Source organism: Artemia franciscana, chromosome 15 (assembly GCF_032884065.1).
Source record: "Artemia franciscana chromosome 15, ASM3288406v1, whole genome shotgun sequence".
Taxonomy (NCBI): Eukaryota; Metazoa; Arthropoda; class Branchiopoda; order Anostraca; family Artemiidae; genus Artemia; species Artemia franciscana.
In genome coordinates, this window is record NC_088877.1 from 36,939,029 (window position 1) to 36,964,144 (window position 25,116).

Genomic DNA, 25,116 nt, shown 5'->3' on the forward strand with positions numbered 1-25,116 from the left:
AATTACTTCATAGTCCTAAATTTCCAGGGGGCCATGCCCCTCCCCTTTGCAGGCACCCATGCTTGGGGAAAAAGTAATTGACACCATCTAGCAATAATTGATGATAAACCAAAACAGTAAACATAGTCATCTAATATCTACCAACGACGCTGTCTAATAAAACAATGGATGAGAGAACAAAATAGCAACCGCCACCGTATAATGATCCCAGAGCAAATGCTTGCGTCATAGCAAAAGCCAAGTTCCATGCAAAGCTCTTTGTAAACTAAACTATTTATGAAATAATGAATCTCATACTAGAAGACTGCCTCAACGACTTTCATTATATGGCTAGCGCAAATACCATATCTAGCCAGCTGGAGGAGTTATATGGTAAGAGAAGAAAAGTTAAGTATGCAGCACCAGCCTTAAAGGTCCAAACCAGTGGTGCTGATAACTATTTCTTGGCCCTTCAGTGAAAAAGTTTGATGGGGGACTACATGGCATGATCGCTTATTAAAGAAGTGGCTGATCTGAGGTCGTTAAGATGGGTGCGGGCTCAGTTTAAGTCAGGTGAATCAGATATTGAACTGAACATAGACGTTGAGTTTCCAGAGGTGTCGCTGGATGGGGGGGGGGCATTTGCACCTCGAAAAATATGGAGAGAAAAAATTATATATCCGATGCCCATTGACCATCCGGATATGGACCTTTCTTGTCCCCCATAACAGGAGCGTAATTTTCTACGGGGCAGGAGTGGTAAGTACCCTCTACAAACCCAAGTTCGCCCCCAGACCTCATTTGCCCCCCCCCCCTTTGAAATTTTGTTGCTGCTAAAAATCTTGTAAAAACTAACATAAGCCTGCATAATTCAAGTACCCAGAGAAACAGGTCAGTTTTATTTAGTAAACCTTTGCCTTTATGATAATATATGGCTCATTTTCCCGTTTTCACTGTCATTTTTACTTGATTTGGAAAGATTATCCCCACATCCCGCCCAGGATTTTGACGAAATTACGCCACTGCCCCCCCCCCCAATAAAATGCTGAAGATTCGATTAAAATGCTGAAGAAATGATTGATCCCTTCATCCTTCAGGGGAAATCTTAGGAGGAAAAATGAACTAAACCGGTAATTGTACACAAGGTGTCAATCGTAATTGGAATTTTTTAAGTTTCAAATGTTTAGACCCCTCTAATTAACCCCGTTTATGAACAATGATATCGCTTTTTGAGACACGAGAAGCGGATTTTGATTATTCAGTTGTTTTTCAACTCAGACAGGTATGTAACTATTTTTTATTGAAATCCATCCTTTTTGCCTCTTTCTAGCCAGAATCATTTCTAAATCGACGGGTTTACGTAAAGTTTGAAAGTTTCTATAAAATGATTTTTTTGAATTTATACAGTAAGGATGTTACTTCATTCTGTTTTATCTAAACTGGGAAAATTTCATTTTTGAATGCTTTAGGGCTAGCGGAGATACTGCTGGTGTATGGAAAAGGTTTCAAAATCACTCTAGGAAACACTTTTTTTCAACTTTGACTTTTCAGGTTTTCCAGATGGTGAAAAAAAATTCTACTTATCATGTGATCAAAAAATTAAAATAAGAAGGTTGGACATAAAACTATAAAGATATTTGTATCAAAAATAGTTTGTGAATGATCTTTTTGAAAATATTTCGTTATTTCAAATAATTACCAGTTGAAAGCTTTCAATTATAGAAAAGCGAAAACTACGTATTTAACTCAGGGAAGCCCGGTGCCTGGTGAAGGGCACCTACCCAAGAACTCGTTGTAGTTCATTTAGTCCCCGTCTACTTGACATGTATTAAATCTGCAGTAGTTCGGTATGGCGTTTCAATTATTGGCATCTCCTAAACTAGAGGGTAAGTCTTTTTACTTTCAACTGAGTAGACCAGTAGCGAATCTGGTTACTTGTTGGGGGAGCTTGGGAGGAGGGTGATAGTTAAAGAAGAAGATGGTCTGAGGTGATTAAGGAGGGTGGGCTTACCACTAAAAAAGTAATTTATCCAAAAAGAAGGTTTGGTGAATACCACCTTTTTCGAAGATTTTTTCTGATCCTAATTACTTTTAATTGACAATTTCAATATTAAGATATATATATATATATATATATATATATATATATATATATATATAAAAGCTGTTGGGGTGGCGCTTCGCGCCACCCCAACACCTAGTTGGTGGGGGTGCTTCGCGCCCCCCCCCTGAGCCCCCCCGCGCGCGCAAATCGTTACGCGCCATATTAGTTACGCGCCATTGTAGTTGTGTCCCTGTGTCCCACCTGTGAATATAGATATATATATATATATATATATATATATATATGTATATTTTTAACTACGTAAAACTTGCGAATGTACAACATTCTTGGCTGTCCCATTGTCTGTGCATATAAATAGATTGTCAGGTTTACCGACTCTTGAACATGCAACATATAATTGTCCATGGGAAAAACAATCTGTATTCAGATCTATACCTCATTATTCTAATGATTTCCCTTTGAGATTTGTTGATGGTGATTGCTAATCGAACATTCTCTGTGTCCCTGTCGTCATTTATATATCCCCTTGTGCCCCCCGGCGTCCCCGTTGTTGTTGTTTCCCTGTGTCCCGGTCGTCATTTGTGTCCCGGTGCTTTGTTGAGTGTCCCGGTCGTCATTTGTGTCCCGATGTCCCGGTGTGTAATTCCGTCAATCAACAAACATGACGTCAGTCGACACGCAAACATGACGTCACTCGACACACAGACAACTTATCTATCTATAAATATAAAAATAAGTTGTCTGTGTGTGTGTGTGTGTGTGTGTCAAGTGACGTCATGTTTGTGTGTCGACTGACGTCATGTTTGTTGATTGACGATATATATATATACATATATAGCAGAGGTAGTGTTTAGAAGGGGGAGGGAGATTTGACCGACCTAGTAGCTGGGCTTTTGCAAGGCATTTTAGTAAATTTTAACTCGGAATTATATAATCTTGAATGAAAATGGTGCGGTAAATTTCTTACGATATACGGTTTGGTGAATATCTGCATTTACATATGTCAAGATTGATATTAATAGTTCCCGAAGGCCCAAGTCTTTTCCACCCAGCATCCCCTGTTACCCCACCAAACATCTCGAATACTAGCATAAAACAACATAATATATTTAACCTTTAATTCGTGCCTAGGCAAGAACCCAACTTTGAACTAAATGAGGTTATGTTTTTTCCTTCAAATAAATCAAAAAAACTTTTTCAAGAAAATAATTTTCTCAAAAATAGTGAACAGCTATATTAAATCAAAGACCAGTAAAAAGGACTTAAATCATTGTCAATAAATAAATGAAATTTCAAACGAACAGATATTAGATAAACGAACAGGCACCATTAAGTAAAACTTAAAACAAACAGAATCTGACACACAAAGAGAGAAGGGGTGACTTCTAAAGACTTGGACGTCCTCAGCAATTTACTGACGATTTTAAATCGAGCTGATTTTTTTATCCGTATTAAACTACACAAATGAAATCACTTTAATAACTCAGATTGTTCGAATGAACTTTCGAATAAACTGTCAATGAATTAAGATTGACAGTTCAAAGAAATGTTGGTATTGATTCTTTAAAGCCCCGGCAATTTTAATTTGTTAATTTTACGAAAGCCAAAACTTTTATAATGCATTTTGTTTTCAGTTAAGCATAAGTAACGCTCTTGTCTTTATAAAGCTTTGGGGGCAACAGCCCTACTTTTGTTTATCGGTTGTGATTTCTCTTCATTTTAAGGTAGAGTTACTATTTGGCTTTATTTCTTTTCGTCTTAGTTGATGGCAGCTTTTTCTTGCTGTTGATAAACTTCTTTTGTGAGAAAAAAGTATTTTTTAAACTGATTTCTGTTGGGTTTTATTCTGACATTAGTTTTTTTTTTTATTGGTTGATAAAAAGAATAATCATGAAGTTTTTTCGTTTTTTCTCCCTAATAATCAAAATTTTGGCTTGCTTTTTTTCTTATCTTGAATAAAAATTTTAGTTGTTACTGTTCTACAGAGCTTTGGATGAATGGGAACGAGAGTATTATTCGAATAAATTGATTGAAAGTGTGCATGGTCTTTGGGCTTCAGTAGGTCTGAAGCCATTCTAGCCCCCATTATGCTACACCTTGAGCGTAGATTAATATTTATCTTCCATTTCAGTATAAGAATATTATTGTATAACATATTGTTTTAACTGCTTATGTTGTTTAAATAAATGCATTGTTAGCTCATTTATCAAAAATATTTCCGATTTCTTGCTTTATAAAGGGATTTATAACGTCAAAAATCAATGCAATCAGATTTGTTCCTAGGTGAGGTTTCCTTTTTGTTTCCGAAATTTTTATGTGATGTCTTCACGGCCAAAAATTTGAGATAGATCAACATCAAAAGAACATTTCACAGTTAGAATCAATACAAGCACATTTTTATTCAAACATTTTTATCCTTGATGGAGATTTGGGGAGCTCCCCTAGTTTCCCCAAACCAAAATTTTAAATCAAAACAAATTCTTTCCAGTGTTCCCTTATCGTTACAGCTGGGTCTCTTAAGCCGTTATTTTATATCATTAGCCGCAATTGAGATATTGCAGATATGCCCTTTTGACAATCTGGATGCACATAGTGTCTTCTGATTAGTTCAATACCCCTCAACAATCCCTGATACTTTCAACTTTTCAACTTGGTATCCTTAGCCCACTCTTCTAAGTTGTGTATACGCCTTTTTTACAACCTGGAAGCACTAGTAAGATGTAATAGCTGCAAGAGTCACAACAATCCAAGAGGCAAAGCTGTAGTTTTTTGGCTATTTTGAGCAAATTAGCTGTATAAAAAATTTCTTCGGATCTCATCAAAATAAATCAAACACAATTTTTTGATTTTCATCAAAATAAAAAAAGAGCGTGGGAAAGGGGCTGGCTTTCCTCAAATCTCTTAAAAAGGGCACCAGAACTTCGAATTTCCAGTGGAATAAGCCCCTCTCTGAAGTTTCTACAACAACCCTTTTTATACAAAGGAGCCTTGGAAAAATAATAATATTACTACAAGAAAGCAACGTTGGCAAAATTCCAATATCAACATGTACTCAAAGTAGTGTCTAGAAGCTTTTCCTTGTTCTGGATTTCATTTAAAGCAACCTGGAGGTTTTGGGATATATGCTTGTCAAATGCAACATTGTTAGTCTTTAAAACATAGTCTGAAGGCAAACGTGAAATACTCTCCATACAGGTTGGTGGTTTCCAAGTTTTATGGCTTCCCATTCCTTTTTCTCTGTTTAATTAAAACTGAAAAAACATGTCAAAGCTTCTTTCTGAAAAATTGTAGATATGGCAACTCTGACTACTCCGCTGTACGCCTCCGGGAAGAAGGAAATTTGAATTAAGAAATTTTAAGGTTGGTCATTTGTGCTTGAGGATTGAAGAAGTTGTGTTGTCCAATCTTGTACTGAAAGTTTAATTTCAAAAGGATTATGTTGATTAGCTACGAAACACCTGTTGCAAACCTTGCTGTCAAGAATAATAAGCAGTCCACAAAAGAACAGAGAGGTCCTGATAGGACAAAATATGGCAAGTTGATATTAAGACAGGCCTACCTAAGTAAAACTCTGGGTAGCCTATCAAATAATTTATTTTATATTCTGGGTAAACTTATGCTGTAAGCTAATGCATATGTTAGATTGAAAAAAAAAATGGTAACCAAGGCTAAATGTGTAGAGCTGTAGCTCTCCTGAAGGAGACATCCAAAAACAAAAAGGGAGACACTTTTAGAATGATAATTGTATTTGGTCAATGTTGGTATTACTGGAACAATTTTTTGGGGTCATGAAATTAGGGTAGATAGGCCTACACAGTTGTCATCAATGTGAACAACTTTTTATATAGCAAATCCTTTGCCAACTCATCATTATGGAGTTAAACTGAAAGTTGGTCATTTTCTGTCACTTCCCACTGTTTTTTAGTCTTTTTTTCTGTAAGATTGATTGTGCTATCATTGCTATTGAATAATTATAAAATCCTTAAGACAATTTGGTAAAATTCTAGTTAATTAACTTCTTGCTATCTTGGAAAGGGTTTAGGCTAGGAAAATGAAACTTTCAGGGATGGGTCAACTGGCTAGAGTATGCCCCAGGAAGGTATTTTAAAATACCCAACTCCACTCCTTCTCCCTCTAGAGGGCCCTGAAATTTGCCTATTTGACAGGTCTATACCTACTGAAATTTTTACAAAACAAAATTTTACCTTAATTTTCAGTTACTAGTTGTTTTTTCTCTGCCTTTAGTTCTGAAAATGCAATTCCTGTTATTTGAGTAGAATTTTCAGCCATATCAAGTTTTTTTTTATTTAGGAAATATATTTGCATATCTTTAAAACCTTGTAAAATAGAATTGAGCAAATTTATGAAGCTGAAAACAATTTTGTTATACTTCAATTAAGCAGAAGATCTATTTTGCAAGGTTTCACTTTTATAACACATATTTTTAAAGGTCATGAAAGGTCAGGGCCCTCTAGAGGGAAAAGGAGTAGAGGTAGCTGCTACAAAATACCTTCCCAGGACATACTTTAGTCTGTAGATTCATCCCTGAAAGTTTCATTTTCTTAACCTAAGCCCTTTCTGAGATAGGAAGAAGTTAATTAACCAGAATTTTACCAACAATTCTTTTTTAAATTTTATACATTCTATCATAAATAATCTTACCTTAAATACCTTAAATCGCAGCTTGGAGTGATATAAGGATTATCCATCCTTGTGATGCTCCATGAGAAAAAAAAGAATTCATTTGGTGTAGATTGTGGCTGTTAGATTAGACTCTTGTGGAGGACTCTACAGCTTCCCAATTGTAAAGGAACTCCTGGCAGAGCCACTCCCTATCAAGGTGGGACTTGAACATGTCAATTGAAGTAGCAGAAACTGTTTCTTCAGAGAGCTGGTTCCACACATTGATGATTCTTTGGCTGATGTCTACTCGTGGAATGCTGCATGGAGAGCTTCAAAGAATGTCTTCTAGGGGGAAATCATCTCTAAAAACATCCAAAATTTGCACAAATTGCCTCCACAGAGCAATTTTCAGTCTCAAAATGTTAGCAATTTCAAATTTCCAATCAACAAAAATGGAAATATTTGCAATTCTATATGTATAAATACAAGAATATTTGGGCTGGAATAACTCCATAACAGTGAGTTTGCAGTAGTTTCACAAGAGAGAAAGGATGCTCAAAAAGTCAAAATGCATCTATTAACAATAGTTTCATCACCCAAAAATATTGTTCTGATAATACTAACATTTACCTTGTATTCTTTTTTACATGGTCACCCTTTAGTTTTTGACAATTTACCCCTCCCCCTTGGGGGTCCCATAAATAAACCTTAGGATAGACTTGGGTAAGACACCCAGTAGGCCTAGCTAGACAGCTAATCATACTTGAACAGCTAAATATTTATCATACCACCTAGAAAGTGGATTGTTTCACCATTGGATATTTCAAAATCTGCTTAACAAGTATGTGATTAGCTTGAATATTTTAACCCCCCATAACACTTGCAATTTAACTTGTACTGATTGACAAGTGTGGAGCCAGCCAATCCCAACTGGAGTGTAGTCAGCCTGTCCTGAGAAGTCTGGTCCTAGGTACCTGCCAATCTCAGCTATCAAAAATTTATATACATAGGCTACTAGGAGCCAGTTGTTTATATAGCCTACAGTAACAATACTTTTTAATCATTGTACAATCATTATGTACTGGAGTCTCACCCTATGTAGGCTATCAAACTAAAAGGAAACTCTAAACATTTTCTTTTTTTACTTTGCAGTGTATCTTAGAAGCATCTACCTCTTCTCAAATAGAAATTATCCCATAAAGTTGTGACCTTTTTAGATTGTTTTTGTGGCCAGAAATGTCAAAATGCCTGTATAAAAAAAAACAACAAACTATGTAGCCAATTTTGAGGCTAGGCCTTGGGTTGCAGCAGACTTGTATATATTGATTCTTGCCTCATTTTTTTGGCATTGAAGATTGTGATGTCATTGTTCTTCTAATGTAATATTTGATGTCACTTGCCTTCCAACAGCACAAATCTTTGTTCTTCACTTTTATTTATAATTTTTCTATTCCTGGTCTAGGTTATTTCTCCTCTTGGTATTATGAAATTGCTGAAAATGAATTTTGCAAAAAGACTCATTACAGTTATACTTGGTATTTTGTTCTTAGTTATGTTTCTTGTGTAATTTTGCTTACATCATAAGCACTAAATCAATACAACCAATTCTCAGGCAAATAGGATATATGTGTGTTCTTAAAATATGCTCATAAATATGATGTTGCAAATGTTTTTTTCCCCAAAACTAAGACTCATAATAAATTTTCTCAAACTTGAGACCTGTACAGATTGTTTTTTTTTTTAGGCCAAAAAATACCAGGATATCAATTTTCCATAATAAATATAGAGCTGTTTTTGAGAAAAAACAGATATATACACAACTATTGCTAATTTAAAGACAATATATATATATATATATATATATATATATATATATATATATATATATATATATATATATATATATATGTATATATATATATATATATATATTTATTTATATATACTATTAAAAACTCACCACAGTACCAAGCTGCCTGAGGCCAACACAGCTGAACATGCTTCTCCTCCATCCCAATCTTTTCAAAGGCTCCCTCTTTACTTTCTTCCAGGAAGTTCTCATTCCCCCTAAATCTTTTTTATGACATCCTCCTTCCCCAACTGTGGTGACCTGCTTTCCCTTTAGGCCTTGATTGTTGGCTGAAAAGGACAATCTTTGCCAATCACCATATTTGACCACTGTCATTACTGTAGCTTCCAGTATTCTAATCTTGGTTTGCAGACTTATCTTCCTATTCCTCCAAACTTTTTTCAATTGTGAAAAAACACCCTGAGCCTTGGCTACTTTACTTTTAACATCCTCAGTGCTCCCACCATCTTTACTAATAATGCTACCAAGGTAAGTGAAGCTATCCACCTGGCCAATCTTCTTGTTACCCAACATAATCTTTTCATCTTGCTCATTGTTAGTCTTAGCAACTTAGTCTTCTTAACATTAATTTTCAAGCCTATTTTAGCACCCTTACCTTGTAAAATCTCTAAACGTTTCTTCATTTTGCTCACACTTTCAACTAGGATGCTTAAATCATCAGCATAATTTAAGTCCAGGAAAGTTTTTCTCCCTGTTTGATTCTGTATTCTCCCATTCCCTTTCCTGTTCTTCTCAAAATTGACCAAGATGATCCATATAAAGGGGGATAGAACACAATCCTGCTTAATTTCTGGTTTGATACAAAGTCAACTGATAACCCCTTAACTACAGTAGTGTCATTCTCATACATAGCACTAAACATTTTAATATATATATATATAAATATATATATATATATATATATATATATATATACATATATATATATATATATATATATATATATATATATATATATATATATATATACATATATATATATATATACATATATATATATATATATATATATATATATATATATATATATATATATATATGTATATATATATATATATATATATATATATATATATATATATATATATATATATATATATATATATATATATATATATATATATATATATATATATATATATATATATATATATATATATATATATATATATATATATATATATATATATATATATATATATATATATGTTCAACCAATAAGTATAGGTGGAACAGTTTTTTTCTGAGGAAGTAAAGGTTATAGAAAACACCTATTGAAATTTTTTATTAAAAAATATGTCCTACTTAGGAAGTTATCTTCCCCAAGCCCAATATTTTAAGAAAGTCTTCACATGATTTCTCTACTATCTAATTCCACTCAGGTTTTCAAAAATTGGAACTTACCCTTTTTCAAAATATTATAATTGTTTGTTACAAGTATACAATAAACATTACACACTTCAGATTAAGCAGTGGTATCAGTTGTAACAGAAACATTCTTTACAATTAGTAATTGAAGTCAATCTGCATGCGGGTTTACTCTCTAATATTTTGAAGGTAGTGTATAGGTGTGTAGGCTTTAAAACCTGAAAGCAGAATCTTTTAGGAGGAAAATGATGAGGGCCTTCCTTATTGTTTTGTAGGTATATTGTGAGTGGTCAGATGTTCACCAACACAATACTCAGATGCATGGAAATATTGAGGTTCCTAGCCTTGCTTCTAGTAGCTCTTCTTTTTCTCTTGTTTATAGAGCTTCCAAGCTTTGGAACAAACTTAGTAAGGATTTTAAGGATAATAATAATTTTAACCAGTTTAAATCTGATCTATGTGTGGAGCTGCTCAGTAGGTATGCTTTCAAAACAGATTAACTATATTTTCATTGGGATATTTTTCTGTATTTTTCATTGTGTTGTTTTTGGGGTTTTATATTGTAGTGTTTTGTTGTTTATTTTTATGTTGGTTTTGGTATTTGGTCTCATGCTCCATACTTTTCTTTTTTTTTTTTAACACATCTTGCAAGCTCTGCTTTTGTTGTACTATTATATGAAAATGATTATTTTCGATAAAGTTGTTCTACTACTACTACTACTAAAATGAAAGTTTGAAAAAGAGTATTTGGTTCACATTCCCAGGGGGTGGGAATTATCTTTTAGATTAGGCAAGAGAACCAACTGAAAAATCAGGATACAAAATTGATTTCAATAGATTTTCTTCTGTTTTGAAAAAAACCTGATACCCTTCTTCCATCTCAAGGTTGTCCCTGTATGTCTATACATTTATGAAGCATGTGTATGCTACTCTGTTGAGGTATGTTCACCTAATGAATTTTGTTATTTTGGTACTACTTGACTTGTAAAGGGACCATAATTTATTGTTTTTTTTTTTCAGATATGAGAGATAAAGCATATAGGATTTGTCGGGACTATCTTAATGGAGCTTGGAAGACAATAGGGCCAGATACAATGGTACTTAAGCAGATAAGGTAAATGCAAATATTATCATTATTTTTGTTCTGTACCTTGAAAGGAACTGTTGTTAAATAAGCCCTTTTAAAGATATGTGGATCTGTATGACTGTTTCTTAATTTACATAACTAAAGATTGTTTGTACCTTAGCATCAACATTGTCAGGATTAAGGAAAATAATTGGTATAAAAAATATCCCCAAGACTAAACTTAGATAAAGACCTTAGTACCAAGATTATCAGGAAATAACTTCAAGTAAGATTGTTAAAAATATTCTAAGATCTCAAGAATAAATACAAGGTTTGTATAAAATAGAAAAGAAAAATAAGCACTTACTGCATTGTAAGCTTTTGCTTGTTCAGAGTATATCAAACCTTTAAATACACATAATATCATTCAATAAGGAAATAAAAATTAAGAAACAGAAGAAAAGAAGGAACAATACAATAAATTGTGCACTTGCTCTGCTTCAGGTTGCAACAACCCTTCCTATCAATGATTGATTCCATGTACCAACACATGCAAAACCCCTCTATCCATCCAACTAAAAAACAAGCCAAACACAACCCAAATTATCAAGAAAGCACTTTCAGTTAGATCTTTCTAAATGTAAAGCACAACCAATGGGCTGGGCACCTGCTTTGATTGCCTCCACCACAACGTGCAAAGTTCAACTACATCTTCCACTCTTTCACAACCAGCTGGAAATGACCTTGTAGTCAGCTAAAGAAATTAGAGTCTGACACTCTATTCGAGTTTCTCATGGTAAATCCTTCCCTTCTTAAGTACCACCATATGTATACACATTTTATTATTCCTAAATTCTTGGTTTACATTTTTCTTTTTATTGGAGACCAACCATTTAGGAATGTTTCATCTATACTTTCATTGAAGTGTTAATTCTTTAAAAAAATCTTGCACTCACAAATAAATTGTAAGCTATTAAAGTTGAACTTCTAATGAGAGGTCCATTTAAAGCAACTTTACATCTATAAATGCCTGAATTATTTGCTCCTAGTGCAAATCTGTTTCAAGTTAAACAACGAAAATAAACCTTCCATGTCACCCTCCCTGCTACCCCCACCCCTATGGGCTCAGTGGTCCAAAAAATAGGGGAAAATATCAAATCATAAAAGAGAAAAACAACCTGATGCCAATCATCACTATTAATCATTTCAAATCATGTGATACAAGGTTTCACAGACCTGACAAAAAACACATATAAAAGAAAAGGGTAATACCACCCTCTTATAACCAATACAAAAACACTATATATAATAACACAACCCTTGTATAACCAAGTCAGAATAAAAAAGATGGAACTAACTTCAAAAATCAATCTTTATGTATGACAGAGAAATAGTCATACTAAATGTATATATCTAAGCTTTATGACAGAGTAATAAATACATTTTCAGTAACTATTTAGGCCCATATATTTATGTTAAACTTTAAAAATTCAACCATCACATTAGAAAGTCCTAACAGGATACCAACCCTGTGTCAAAATTCGGAGCATATCCCACATTGTCTAAAATACCACCAGAGGGTTAAAATTAGACCAAATTCTAGCATGGTAGAGACCCTGATGCTGTCACAACTTCAGCTACTTATTACCAACTCTCTATTCAAGCACATAAATTTTCTATTACATGCCTAAACAGAGGTGATATTTTAGGCCAGAAATTGGACTTAATTCTATTACCTGTATTTTAAACCCTTCATACAACAAATACACGAGTGTTTAAAATTTTTCTGCATGCGTGAATGTATGATTTAGCAGACAATACATGTGTTTGACATTTTTGCTTTGAAGAGCACTAATAATCAGGGTGCTATTTGGATATTGTTGGCCCAGGGCCATTGAAGCGTCAGGGTCTTATATCCATAATGCCTATTTACCTAATGATTTGTCAATATTCTGTTCTTAACCTATATGTTGTTGTATTTTAACTTTGCCCCATCTCCCTCCTGCTAGGGATAATAGCCCTCCCTCCACCACAAATGTGTTTTTGTATCTTAATTGAAATAAAGAAAGCAAAAATCAAAATTGCCCCCTCCTCATCCTTTCTAAATGTTGAAAATGTCTTTTGGTTCTTCATTTTGGAAGTTCTAACAAAAAACCTTGTCTTACCCCTGAATTTTCATGAATTGGCACCCCCATGGTTACTCCCAGCGCATGACATGAAGTTTTGGGTTCTGGTTTTAGTGACATCTCAATTGATCATTAGACTTGATTAATGTCATTTCTTGTTTCAATGATTACGAACATTTCGCTGCAATGCAACAATTATAAGAATGTACTTGCGTATATATGCTTTCTGACTTCTTTTTTTTTTTTTGTTTTTTTTTAGTGGAGGGCTGAGTAATTTTCTCTACTATTGTGCTCTTCCACCCGGAACAAAAATAAAGCGCAAAGAGCCCAGCAAAGTTCTGCTCCGAATGTATGGAGACATTCACGGAGAAAGGGCGCTAGACTCTCTAGTCACTGACTCAGTGATATTTGCTCTCCTTTCAGAAAGAAAACTTGGCCCAAGACTCTATGGTATTTTTCCTGGTGGACGACTTGAGGAATTCATACCGGTAAGAGTTTTGGCTATTTTTGTCTCAGATACTCTGTTTTTTCCTTGGGGGGGGGATAGAGGGTACTATATTTTCCAGCAGGTAAGATCTCAGATAAAACTCAACCTATTTAATAACTATAACCCTAAACTCTAGAGAAAAGCTGGTTATAGGAAAATTGTTTATTTTTATGGATGGATACAGCAAGGTTAAAAATTCATTAAATAGGCCCCACTAGCTCTGTTGGTATGGATTGTGAATGACAAGTTTAAGTCACAGGGTTTTGAATGTAAACCCCAAGCTTGATGGTTTTTTTTTATATATAGATTCGAATATTGAGAGTATGTTTCTTTTTTGGGGGAGGGGGTAGAAGTTACATCTGGGAAAAAATCGACTATTTTAGGCATGTAGATATATAAAAAATCAACTAAATGGGTTTAGGGAGCTCTCTTGTTGGAAAAAAATATATGGAAAGTTATGTCGAGGAGGGGGGGGGGTCGCAGGTGACTTCGAATTTTGTTTTAGAGGTGACAGACTCATTTTTGGTGTTGGAGTGGAAGAGGAGCCTGCACAGCAGTGTTGACTTTGGGACAGCTTGGTGCTGAGTTAGTTGTTAGTGTGTTTTTTCTTTTTATGCCTGTCGTATACCTTGTCGTTCAATGAACTTATTGCAAATGATTTTGTAATTCTTAGCGTTTAATAGTAAATTTTTGAAATGTATTCAAAAGCACTTGTGGAAACCTACTACAGTCAATTAATTGCTTATTGTGCTTCAGAGCTCAATCAGTTGTAATTCACAGTCTAAACATGGTTTTTATTTTAGCGTTTTTTTAAAGTTCGATATTTTTTTGTGATTTTTTTTAAACTTCAATAGCGTAACATGCACGTGTGTGCCGTCCTCAGTTGCAACCGGAGGCTCCCTACTTGACTAGTGGGGCCCACCGTTGGAATTGGTTGCTAGGGGCTTGGTGAAATTGGATGCAAGGGCCTCGGTGGAACTGACCGCTATGGCCCCCGTTGTAATTGGTTGCTAGGGCCCCGGTTGAATTGCCCGTTAGGGGTCCCCGTTGGAATTGGTTGCTATGGCCCGGTGTCTTGAAGGTTCCCCCACTGGTGGGCCCTAAAGGTTTTTAAACCTACGCCCTTAGGCTTTTGAGCAATCAAAGAAAACTTACGTAACTCCAACGTCACTTCCTATTATGTTACAATCCATATGTGCGCCGTCATTACGTAACACTCACATATGCGCCATCATTACGTCACACCCCTCGTGTACGCTATAATTACGTAGCACCCATGTGAGTCCTCCTCAGTTACAACTGTGTTCCCCACTTGACTATAATAAGTCACGCGAGAATACGTCATCTTTACACGTAAATATTTGGCCAAAATAATTTTTTGCAACCGGGGCTTCCCCGCATGACTAGCGGGCCCTTAAGGGTTTTCCTGGCCCTCGTGGGTCTTTAAATATTTAACATAACAACCAAAGAAATCTTGAAGCAAACATTTGCATAAGTAGACAATCATTCCCCATATTACGTAACAATCAGGTGTACTATACCATTACATAATAATAACATCTGCTGGTGTCGCTGGAATGGTGGGATATGGGCGTCGTTGCAATGGTTGGATATGGGCGTTTTCAAATAGGTTGAGGGGATGCTACTTGAAACTTCATAGTTTTTGTAGATAGTGCTTGAAACATCCGATGTGGGTGTCTTAAGCAGGATAAATTTAATGATCTGTCAGGCCTTTAATTTTGTACAAGTGATATTATTTTTAATAATAACTGCATTGCAGCATTGCTACCTCACACTCATGTTACAATGATAGTTTAACACGGAAAAAAATCCTGGCTGTCACACTTCCCTAGCCCCTTGGTTCAATCGAAAAAAATTATACATTACGTTCTTAAATTCCATCTGAATGGCTCTCTACACGGTTTAATAGTTCCTTAAACTCTGAAAAAAGGAATTTTTATAGCAATACATACATAAAAAGCAATTGGAATTTTTACAGTGATTCCGAATATATAAGTTTATAGTTTAAACTTATATATAAACGAATATAGTTTAAAGTTGCACAACAAAGCTTCGAGCCTGAGAAATCTTGGCTGACTCTCGAAAAAGTTGGGTTCACCCCCGCCCCAGCGGGTGCCCGAGATAAAACACACACAAAAACACAGAGTCAAATACTCGAACACACAAAGACATACACATAGACCGACAAACAGCCATACAGACACAGAGAGAGAAAGAGAGAGGCAAAAACACAAACAAACACACATATTCAGATACACACACAGGGTGAGGCGTGCCCCCCAATATCTTAATTTTTCCCAAATTTGTCTGATAAATTGAGATGAAAAGATGGTCTGATAAATTGACCTCCAAATCTGACTCATTGACTATAAGTAAAAATTATAGTGTAATTTGAAACTATTTTTAGTTTAGCGATAAGCACTTCACACCTTGGAAAACGCTACCGTTAATCTACGTTCAATGAGCTTATTGCAACTGATTTTTTAATTCTTAGCGTTCAATAGTAATTATTGAAATGTATTCAAAAGCACTGATTGAAATCTATTACAATCAATTTATTGCTTATTGTGCTTCATAGCTCAATTAGCCGTATTTCTTTTTTTTTTACAAATAGAAAATTTTTAGTATGTTTTCTATCAGTATAAGCTAACAATATTTTTGATTAGTTTCAAAGGTTCTATGGGTTCACGGGTTTCTTATTTTTTTTTTTTTTGCAAGAAATTCATTTTGATTATCAAATTGTCCTCTGTTGATGATCAATATGCTTTGTTGACCACTGATTAGACTAAAGACTTGACATCACAGGGAACAGTCATGGGGGCTATGGGAGCCAACAGGTGAGGAGTACGTGCCAAAGCAGATATCGCAACTGGGAAGAAAGATACTTCTGTTGGTTTGTGGCTCCCGTGCATTCCTCTTGTCAAATCCCTGATTCTGCTAGTAATCCATGAATCGAATTAAATGTAATGGATTAGACTAGAATATCTTAACTTTTTTCAAATAAGGTGCATCCAAAGAAAAGAAAGAAAAGTAGATATTTGGTAGCAAGTTGCTTTCAACAGAATTGCTATACTCCAAGACATGTCTGCACGCAAGGATTAAAGTTAATTGGTGGCTAATTGGTAGCCTACCTCTAAAAATCATGTTCAGACAATAAGGTGTGCCACGTGGTGTGGATGTACGCCACGCTTGGTGAAACAGGCTGCGCTCCAAGATATACATCATATGGCCGAGAGTGGGTAACCCTTAGGAAGAGCGACTAAAATCGGTGCTAAGAGTGTGAATGGGTGTAGCACATTTTGTTGGGCTGCTTGAGTTGCTCCATATTCGAGGGGTGCTCAGTCTTTCTCGGGTACGGCTTTCTAAAAATATCAGATTTTTCCGAGACTTCCTACAAACAGGAGATTTTTTTCCGAATTGTTTACTTTTTTACAAACTAGAAAACTTACCTTAGGAAACTAAATGCGATTGTTCATTTAAAAGTAGAAAATTAAAAACGGATGCTAGTTCCGTAAAAACGGAAACTATTTAATTTCAACAATTTTGGTAATGTTTATATTGAGTGTAGGTAGCGACCATTATGTAAATTGCAGCTGTTGGTCGTGGTGCAAATCTATTAGTTGTGGTGCGTGGTGCAAAAAATAAATTACACAGATTTAAGTTCAGAAATAATTTATTGAACATCGACTAGTAATTGACATTGCTAAAATTTTTGATGGGAGTGATTAGCTTGTTGTTCAGTACACAGCTTCTAAAATCTCGGAATAAATTGGTTATGACCAGCCTCATCTCATGTTTGCCGTCATTTTTCGGACGGTTCTTACTTTTTATTGCCACGACAGCCTATAAGCCAGATTCGTAAAAATCGGACGCTGCAAATGGGTCAAAAATTTGTAGAGCTTTACCACTAAACAGTGGATATTCTTCTTTTGCTGAAGTCCGTAAATTAGATAGTTGTATGCTACCAAATTGTGTCTTCAATATGTTATTGGAAGACATCTCAGTAAGAGGTTTTTCGTCAAAAGAACTGAATTCAGATGGTGCCTTGGTTTTCAACGGCCCTTGAATTTGTGTAAATGTCTCAATATTTTCTGCTTGAAGGTATTTTTTGAACTGTTTCATAGTCTATGATACGTGATCTTCAAAAAGAGATTTCATATTGAAAGACAATTATTTCATTAGAGGTTACAAACTGGTGCAATAATTGGAAATCACCATTGATGCCGTCTTAATCAATTTTACACTAATTCAATTACTTTTACTTTTCTATGCAGAAGTTCTTTTTCTGACAGCTGAATTTTTATCTAAAAATTTTGAGAATTGGCCTTAATGTCTGTAAACTCTCGTAGACTTAGGGCATTTTGAGGTGTTTAGGATGATGTCTCTCCACTTGCTCTCCAGCCAGGGGCAGATTTAGAGCAAAATCTTGGGGAGCCCAGTGTGTCAAAGGTGCCAATAATTGACCAGATTGACAAATTTTTTCTAAAAAAAGTGAAAAAACAAGGAAAGATGGTGCCAGAAAAAAATCTTAGGGGCTTAGGCCCCCCACAAGATTCTGATTCCCACATTTCAGCAGAATTAAACTTTATCAAGGAAATACTTTTTGGAAACGGTTACCCAATTTTACTTGTTAATAGTACAATTAACCGTAGCCTGAACAGGCACACCCATAAAATCAATAATAGCTTACAATGTGAGAATCCCAATTAGTCTTCAAATATAAAGTACCTCTCATACATCCCAGAAATCAATACAAATTTAAAAACAAGTTTGTACACAAAATAATCTGTATGTAGTATTTACTAATAATTCCAAAATCATGAATTTCCTTAACTCTAGTAAAGATAAAACTCCAGTTAGTCGCCCACGAAGGGTCTATCAAATACCATGCGACTGTGGCAAATACTATATAGGTAAATCTCACCAGAATTCAGAGAATCACCTACAACAGCATAAAGATGATATCACCAAAGCCCTAAATTCTAATATTGCTAATGTTTCTTTTGATTCTGCTTTAAGCAGCCATGTATTTGAAAACCACAGCCACAAAATACTTTTTGGAGAATCCGGCCTTATTAGCAATTAAATAAAAAAAACAAGTTTTTTTAACTGAAAGTAAGGAGCGGCATTAAAACTTAAAACGGACAGAAATTACCCCGCATATGAAAGGGGCTGTTCCCTCTTCAACGCCCTACTCTTTGCGCTAAAGTTTGACTCTTTCTCTCAACTCTACTTTTTAAAACAGTAAAAACTTTAGGGTAAAAAGCAGGGTGTTGAAGAGGGAACAGCCCCTTTCATATATGGGGTAATTTCTGTCCGTTTTAAGTTTTAATGTCGCTACTTACTTTCAGTTAAAAAAAACTGTTTTTTTTTATTTAATTTCTGAACGTTTTTTAGTTATCCATGTTTTGATTTCGGCTCTCCGTAGATGAATAATTAAAGCGAAATTTGCACATTTATTTATTTGGCTAAATGACTTTCCCATAGTTTTGATCGAATGCTTTTGAGAAAAAAGGTGGGGGAGGAGGCCCAGTTGCCCTCCAATTTTGGGGTCCTTAAAAAGGCAACTAGAACTTTTAGTTTTTTAAGAACGTTTTCATTAGTTAAAGATATACGTAACTTACGAATTAGCTTACGTAACAAACTTCTTTATTCGTACGTTTTTATTACGTATTTGAGAGGGTTCGCCCACTCATCAACACCTCGCTCTTTACACTAAAGCTTAGGTTTTGTCCCCTCAATCACAAAGGCCGTATAATTAGTAGTTGAAATTACAAAAATGCATTAGCGTAAAGAGTGAGGTATTAGTTGGAGGTGAACCTCTTATATGCGTAATATTTTCTGTTTGTTTTAAGTTTTAATGCTACTCCTTACTTTCAGTTGAAAAACTTTTTCATATTTATTAGTGTACTATATTATTATAATTTATTAGTGTAATATTTATTAGTATTACTTTTTAAATAGTGTTAGAAGATGCTGCACCCCCTTCATGGAAATCTTCTTCCCCCGTGTCAAATTCCTCTATGGAAAGTTTCCCCCGCATAACCCCCTCTTCTCAACCCATCCTCCCAACCAAAAAATCCCCCTGGAAACGTCTGTACACTTCCGAATAACCATTACTATATGCAAACACTGGTCAAAGTTTGTAACTTGCAGCCCCTCCCACGGGGACTGTGGGGGAACCTCTTATATGCGTAATATTTTCTGTTTGTTTTAAGTTTTAGTGCTACTCCTTACTTTCAGTTGAAAAACTTTTTCATTTTTATTTTTTCATTTTTTTTTTTTTGACAAACTTTGTCAAAGTTTTTAACTTGCAGCCCCTCCCACGGGGATTGTGGGGGAACCTCTTATATGCGTAATATTTTCAGTTTGTTTTAAGTTTTAATGCTACTCCTTACTTTCAGTTGAAAAACTTTTTCATATTTATTTTTTCATTTTTTTTAAATAGTGCTAGAAGATGCTGCCCCCCTTCATGGAAATCTTCTTCTCCCGTGTCAAATTCCTCCATGGAAAGTTTCCCCGCATAACCCCCTCTTCTCAACCCATCCTCCCAACCAAAAAATCCCCCTGGAAACGTCTGTACACTTCCGAATAACCATTACTATATGCAAACACTGATCAAAGTTTGTAACTTGCAGCCCCTCCCACGGGGATTGTGGGGGAGTAAGTTGTCCCTAAAGACATAGTTATAAGATTTTTCGACTATGCTGAATAAAATGGCTATCTCAGAATTTGGATCCGACGACTTTGAGAAAAAACTGAGCGTGGGAGGAGGCCTAGGTGCCCTCCAATTTTTTTGGTCAGTTAAAAAGGGCACTAGAACTTTTCATTTCCGTTCGAATGAGCCCTCTCGTAAAATCCTAGGACCACTGGGTCGATACGATCACCCCTGAAACAAAACAAAAACAAACAAAAAAACAAATAAACACGCATCCGTGATCTGTCTTCTGGCAAAAAATGCGAAATTCCACATTTTTGTAGATAGGAGCTTGAAACTTCTACAATAAGGTTCTCTGATACGCTGAATCTGCTGGTGTGATTTTTGTTAAGATTCTGTGACTTTTAGGGGGTTTTTTCCCTATTTTCTAAAACAGGGCAAATTTTCTCAGGCTCGTAAATTTTGAAGGGTAAGACTAAACTTGATGATACTTATACATTTAAAATCAGCATTAAAATGCAATTCTTTTGATGTAACTGTTGGTATCAAAATTCCGTTTTTTTAGTTTTGAATACTATTGAGCCGGGTCGTTCCTTACTACAGTTCGTTACCACGAACTGTTTGATGACTTACGCATAAAGCAGGTTGTTTGAGAAGCGATTGTAATCAGACTGAAGACTAATGATGGGGAATGGACTCAGGGGAACATTCACTAAATGCTCTATGCGTAAATTTAATTAAAAAAGATAATACAAAATTCATTTAAAAAGCCAGTAGCCGTTAACACGGAACCCGTTACAAAAAGACCTTTGAGGTTAGCTGCCAAAAAGGCAAAAATTAGAAATGGAAGAGCGTGTTTCTAATTATTCTATTTTAGTTTTAATGGTAGTGTTATTGTAAGTCAATTTTCTTTTATAAATTTATGTTTTGTTGAGGACAACCCTTGGACATAGGACCAAAATTTTCATTCAAATTAGGATTCCACTGTCTTGCAAAAAAAATTCCCTATTGTCCTTCTTGTTTTTGGTGTTTATTCCAGGCATTAACAGGCCTTCGTCCTTTATTACAGGCATTAACTTGTTTATTCCAGGCCTTCGTCGCTTTTCTAATACCGGTTTTACTCATATGCATAGATTGTGGGAGACAAGGCCCTTTTTAAGTGAAGCCCGAGAAGGGATAACCCTTACCTCCAGCAAAACAATTTTTTTGGAACGTAAGGGCCAAGCCCCCGTTGAGATATCGACTACGCCTATGCTTGGAGTGATGATATTCGCCACTGTACTTCTTACGTATTTTCATATTAAAGTATTTTTGCGAAATATTAGCCCCACGAAAAGCTCAGAAATCTTATTTCTACTTTCTTTTAACGTTATGAATATAGATAAAGCCTTTTTTATCGGCACGAGGGTATACAATTTTATTCGACACCATCGGGGCTTTGCCTAGATATAGCCGTTAGTATGTAGTCAAATATCTTTTGCTTTTATCTAAAAATAAATGAACCATTGCAAAAGTTGGTTGTAGGAGGTCTGCTTAATGAGCAAAATTGCAAAATATAAGGATAATTGTTAGCCAGTGACGCACGCAGTAATTTTTCAGAAAAAAGGGGGAATAATAGAAAAAAAACTAATTTGATTTTATGCTTCGAATTTTTCTTCTAGAAACGAGAAAAATCTATATTGGTTTTCAAGGCCCCCCTCCAATATGCGTGCCTTAAGAATATATATTTTTGCCAAAATTTAAGTATCGCATGACCTTATTTTGGAAGAGGGGGATAATAAAAAAAACTAACTTGATTTTATATTTCGAATTTGGAATTTTCAGAAAACAGGAAAATCTGTATTCCGGTGCCCCCCCCCTCCATCCAGCATACATCCCTTAAGAATATATATATTTTTGCCAAAATTTAAGTATCGTGAGCCAGGGATGTACATAGTATTTTTTGTTTTTGGAGGAGGGAATACTAGAAAAAACTAATTTCATTTTATTCCTCGAATAAGAAATTTTCAGAAATTAAGAAAATCTGTATTCTGGGGGTTCATGAGGCCTCTCCTCATGCGTGCGTCCCTGCCGTGTACATTTTTAGTACAAGCATTTTTAAGTTCTGCCGTTGAAATTTCCTCATACCACAGTGCATGAATTGATGTCATCATCCTTTGGCTAAGGTTGATTTTGTCGCAAGATTGTAATTTGATTTATTATTCGTGAAAGTATGTGTTACGCAAGTTGCGTCGCCGGAATTCGTAATTATTTCAAATTGCTTCACATTTCAACTGAAAATAATTCATCAGTGAAACTTATCCCTTTTATACAGTTGAAGCTATAATATTACTAGCCTTACTATCCTTTTAGGTACTTATACCTAATAATAGTACTATAATATTATAGTACTATTATATTATATCTATTATTGTAATATAATAGTACTGAATATTATAATATAATTGTCTGAAGTTTGGAATTAAGCGACTCCTTATTTATTTGTCTGTTTGGATTTGGGTATGTGTTGACACGACCCCTTCAATCGCCATTTTTTCCCTTTTTGAGGCATCTGAAGCTCTTCTTTTTTATTTCTGGAGAAATTTCTTAATCAATGTAATTAGTCAATAACAGTGTAATTAATTACAATTAATTATTTATTGTAATTTGTTATTTAAAATAAATGTAATTAATTAATTATCCCGTAATATCATAGTAATATTATAGCACATATATCAAGCTATAATATTAATAGCCTTACTATCCTTTTATTATAGCTTCAAACATTTCAACTGAAAATAATTCATCAGTGAAATTTGTCCTTTTTATACAGTTAAAGTTATAATATTTCTAGCCTTAGCCTACTATCCTTTTATTATAGCTTCAAAAATTTCAACTGAAAATAATTCATCAGTGAAACTTGTCCCTTTTATACAGTTAAAGCTATAATATTACTGGCTTTTATGTAGTCTAAGACTGTACACATGGTGTATTAAGATTGGTTTGTCCCTTTTGCCAAAGAATCGGTGAAATTTGAATTTGATGAAATTATGATTTGTGTGAATCTGCACCTTTATTCTGGACTTGTTGGGAAAAGGGGAATATACATATATCGCTACTAGCTGTTGGGGTGGCGCTTCGCGCCACCCCAATACCTAGTTGGTGGGGGCGCTTCGCGCCCGCCCTAAGCCCCCCGCGCGCGTAAGTCGTTACGTGCCATATTAGTTACGCGCCATTGTAGTTGTGTCCCTGTGTCCCACCTGTGAATATAGATATATATATATATATATATATATATATATATATATATATATATATATATATATATATATATATATATATACATATATTTTTAACTACGTAAAACTTGCGAATATACAACATTCTTGGCTGTCCCATTGTCTGTGCATATAAATAGATTGTCAGGTTTACCGACTCTTGAATATGCAACATATAATTGTCCATGGGAAAAACAATCTGTATTCAGATCTATACCTCATTATTCTAATGATTGCCCCTGAGCTTTGTTGATGGTGATTGCTAATCGAACATTCCCTGTGTCCCCGTCGTCATTTATATATCCCCCTGTGCCCATTGGCGTCCCCGTTGTTGTTGTTTCCCTGTGTCCCGTTCGTCATTTGTGTCCCGGTGTCCCAGTCTGTAATTTCTCTTTGAGTGTCGCGGTCGTCATTTATATTCCATGTGTCCCGGTGTCCCGGTCGTCATTTGTGTTCCGGTGTCCCGGTCTGTAATTTTTCTTTGAGGTTCCTGGTCGTCATTTATATTCCCTGTGTCCCGGTCGCTTTCTCTTTGAGTGTCCCGGTCGTCATTTATATTCCCTATGTCCCGGTGTCCCGGTCGTTATTTGTGTCCCGGTGCTTTGTTGATGGTGATTGCTAATCGAACATTCCTTTTGTCCCGGTCGCTTTCTCTTTGAGTGTCCCGGTCGTCATTTATATTCCCTATGTCCCGTTCGTCATTTGTGTCCCGATGTCCCGGTCTGTAATTTCGTCAGTCGACAAACATGACGTCAGTCGACACACAATCATGACGTCACTCGACACACAGACAACTTACTTTTATATATATAGAAGATTTCAGACCATTGTGCTTGCGCAGTGTCAATGCGCTTTTGCTTGTATGGCAGGTATTAGAAACTGTAACAGAAGTGCCAAATTCGAACCAGACGGAATTAGATATGGCCTTTGATTGGATGAAAGTAACCGAGTGGCATCACTTTCAGCTGATCAAAGACTTTTTCTACTGAATGCATTTTAAATTGTAAGGGACGGAAAAGAAAGCAGAATTGTGTCACTAGTAAGACTGACAGCTTAAAATCGGTAGTTACTAGCATTCCACACATGCTGAGTTTTGCTAGTTTAGGCACTTCCAGGTAAGCCAGGACGATGAAATTTGGCAGGCGTATCAGGAACCAGACCAGATTCAATTAGAAATTGTTGTTTTCCCGATTCGACCATCTTGGGGGGGGGGAATTGGGGGGACGGTTAAATCGGAAAAAAGAGGTATTTTTAACTTACCAAAAGGTGATCGGATCTTAATGAAATTTGATGTTTGGAAGGATATCGTGTCTCAGAGCTCTTATTTGAAATCCTGACCGGATCCGGTGACGTTGGGGGGGGGAACCTAAAATCTTGGGAAACGCTTAGAGTGGAGGGGTCGGTATGAAACTTGGTGGAAAAAATAAACACAAGCCCTAGATACGTGATTGACCTAACCGGAAACGAATCTGCTCTCTTTGGAAGAGTTAGGGAGGGGGGTTAATTCTGAAAAATTAGAAAAAATGAGTTATTTTTAACTTACGAAGGAGTGATCGGATCTTAATGAAATCACATATTTAGAAGGACCTCGTAACT

The 25,116-nt window shown here is 35.4% G+C and overlaps 1 protein-coding gene across 3 annotated transcripts in view; it reads left to right on the plus strand.

Annotated features, from left to right (window-relative positions):
* Positions 1–5,360: 5,360 nt before the first annotated feature.
* Positions 5,361–25,116, plus strand: part of LOC136036428 (choline/ethanolamine kinase-like) — a 69,610-nt gene continuing 49,854 nt past the window's right edge. Inside the window, exons 1-3 of one of the 3 annotated variants that reach the window (XM_065718660.1) lie at positions 5,361–5,404; positions 10,926–11,019; positions 13,357–13,585. In XM_065718660.1, coding sequence (XP_065574732.1) covers positions 10,928–11,019; positions 13,357–13,585 — 321 coding nt within the window. In that variant the 5' untranslated portion in view covers positions 5,361–5,404; positions 10,926–10,927. Of the gene's footprint in view, positions 5,620–10,925; positions 11,020–13,356; positions 13,586–25,116 lie in introns of all 3 variants that reach the window. The other 2 variants (XM_065718659.1, XM_065718658.1) reach the window with 2 other exon arrangements.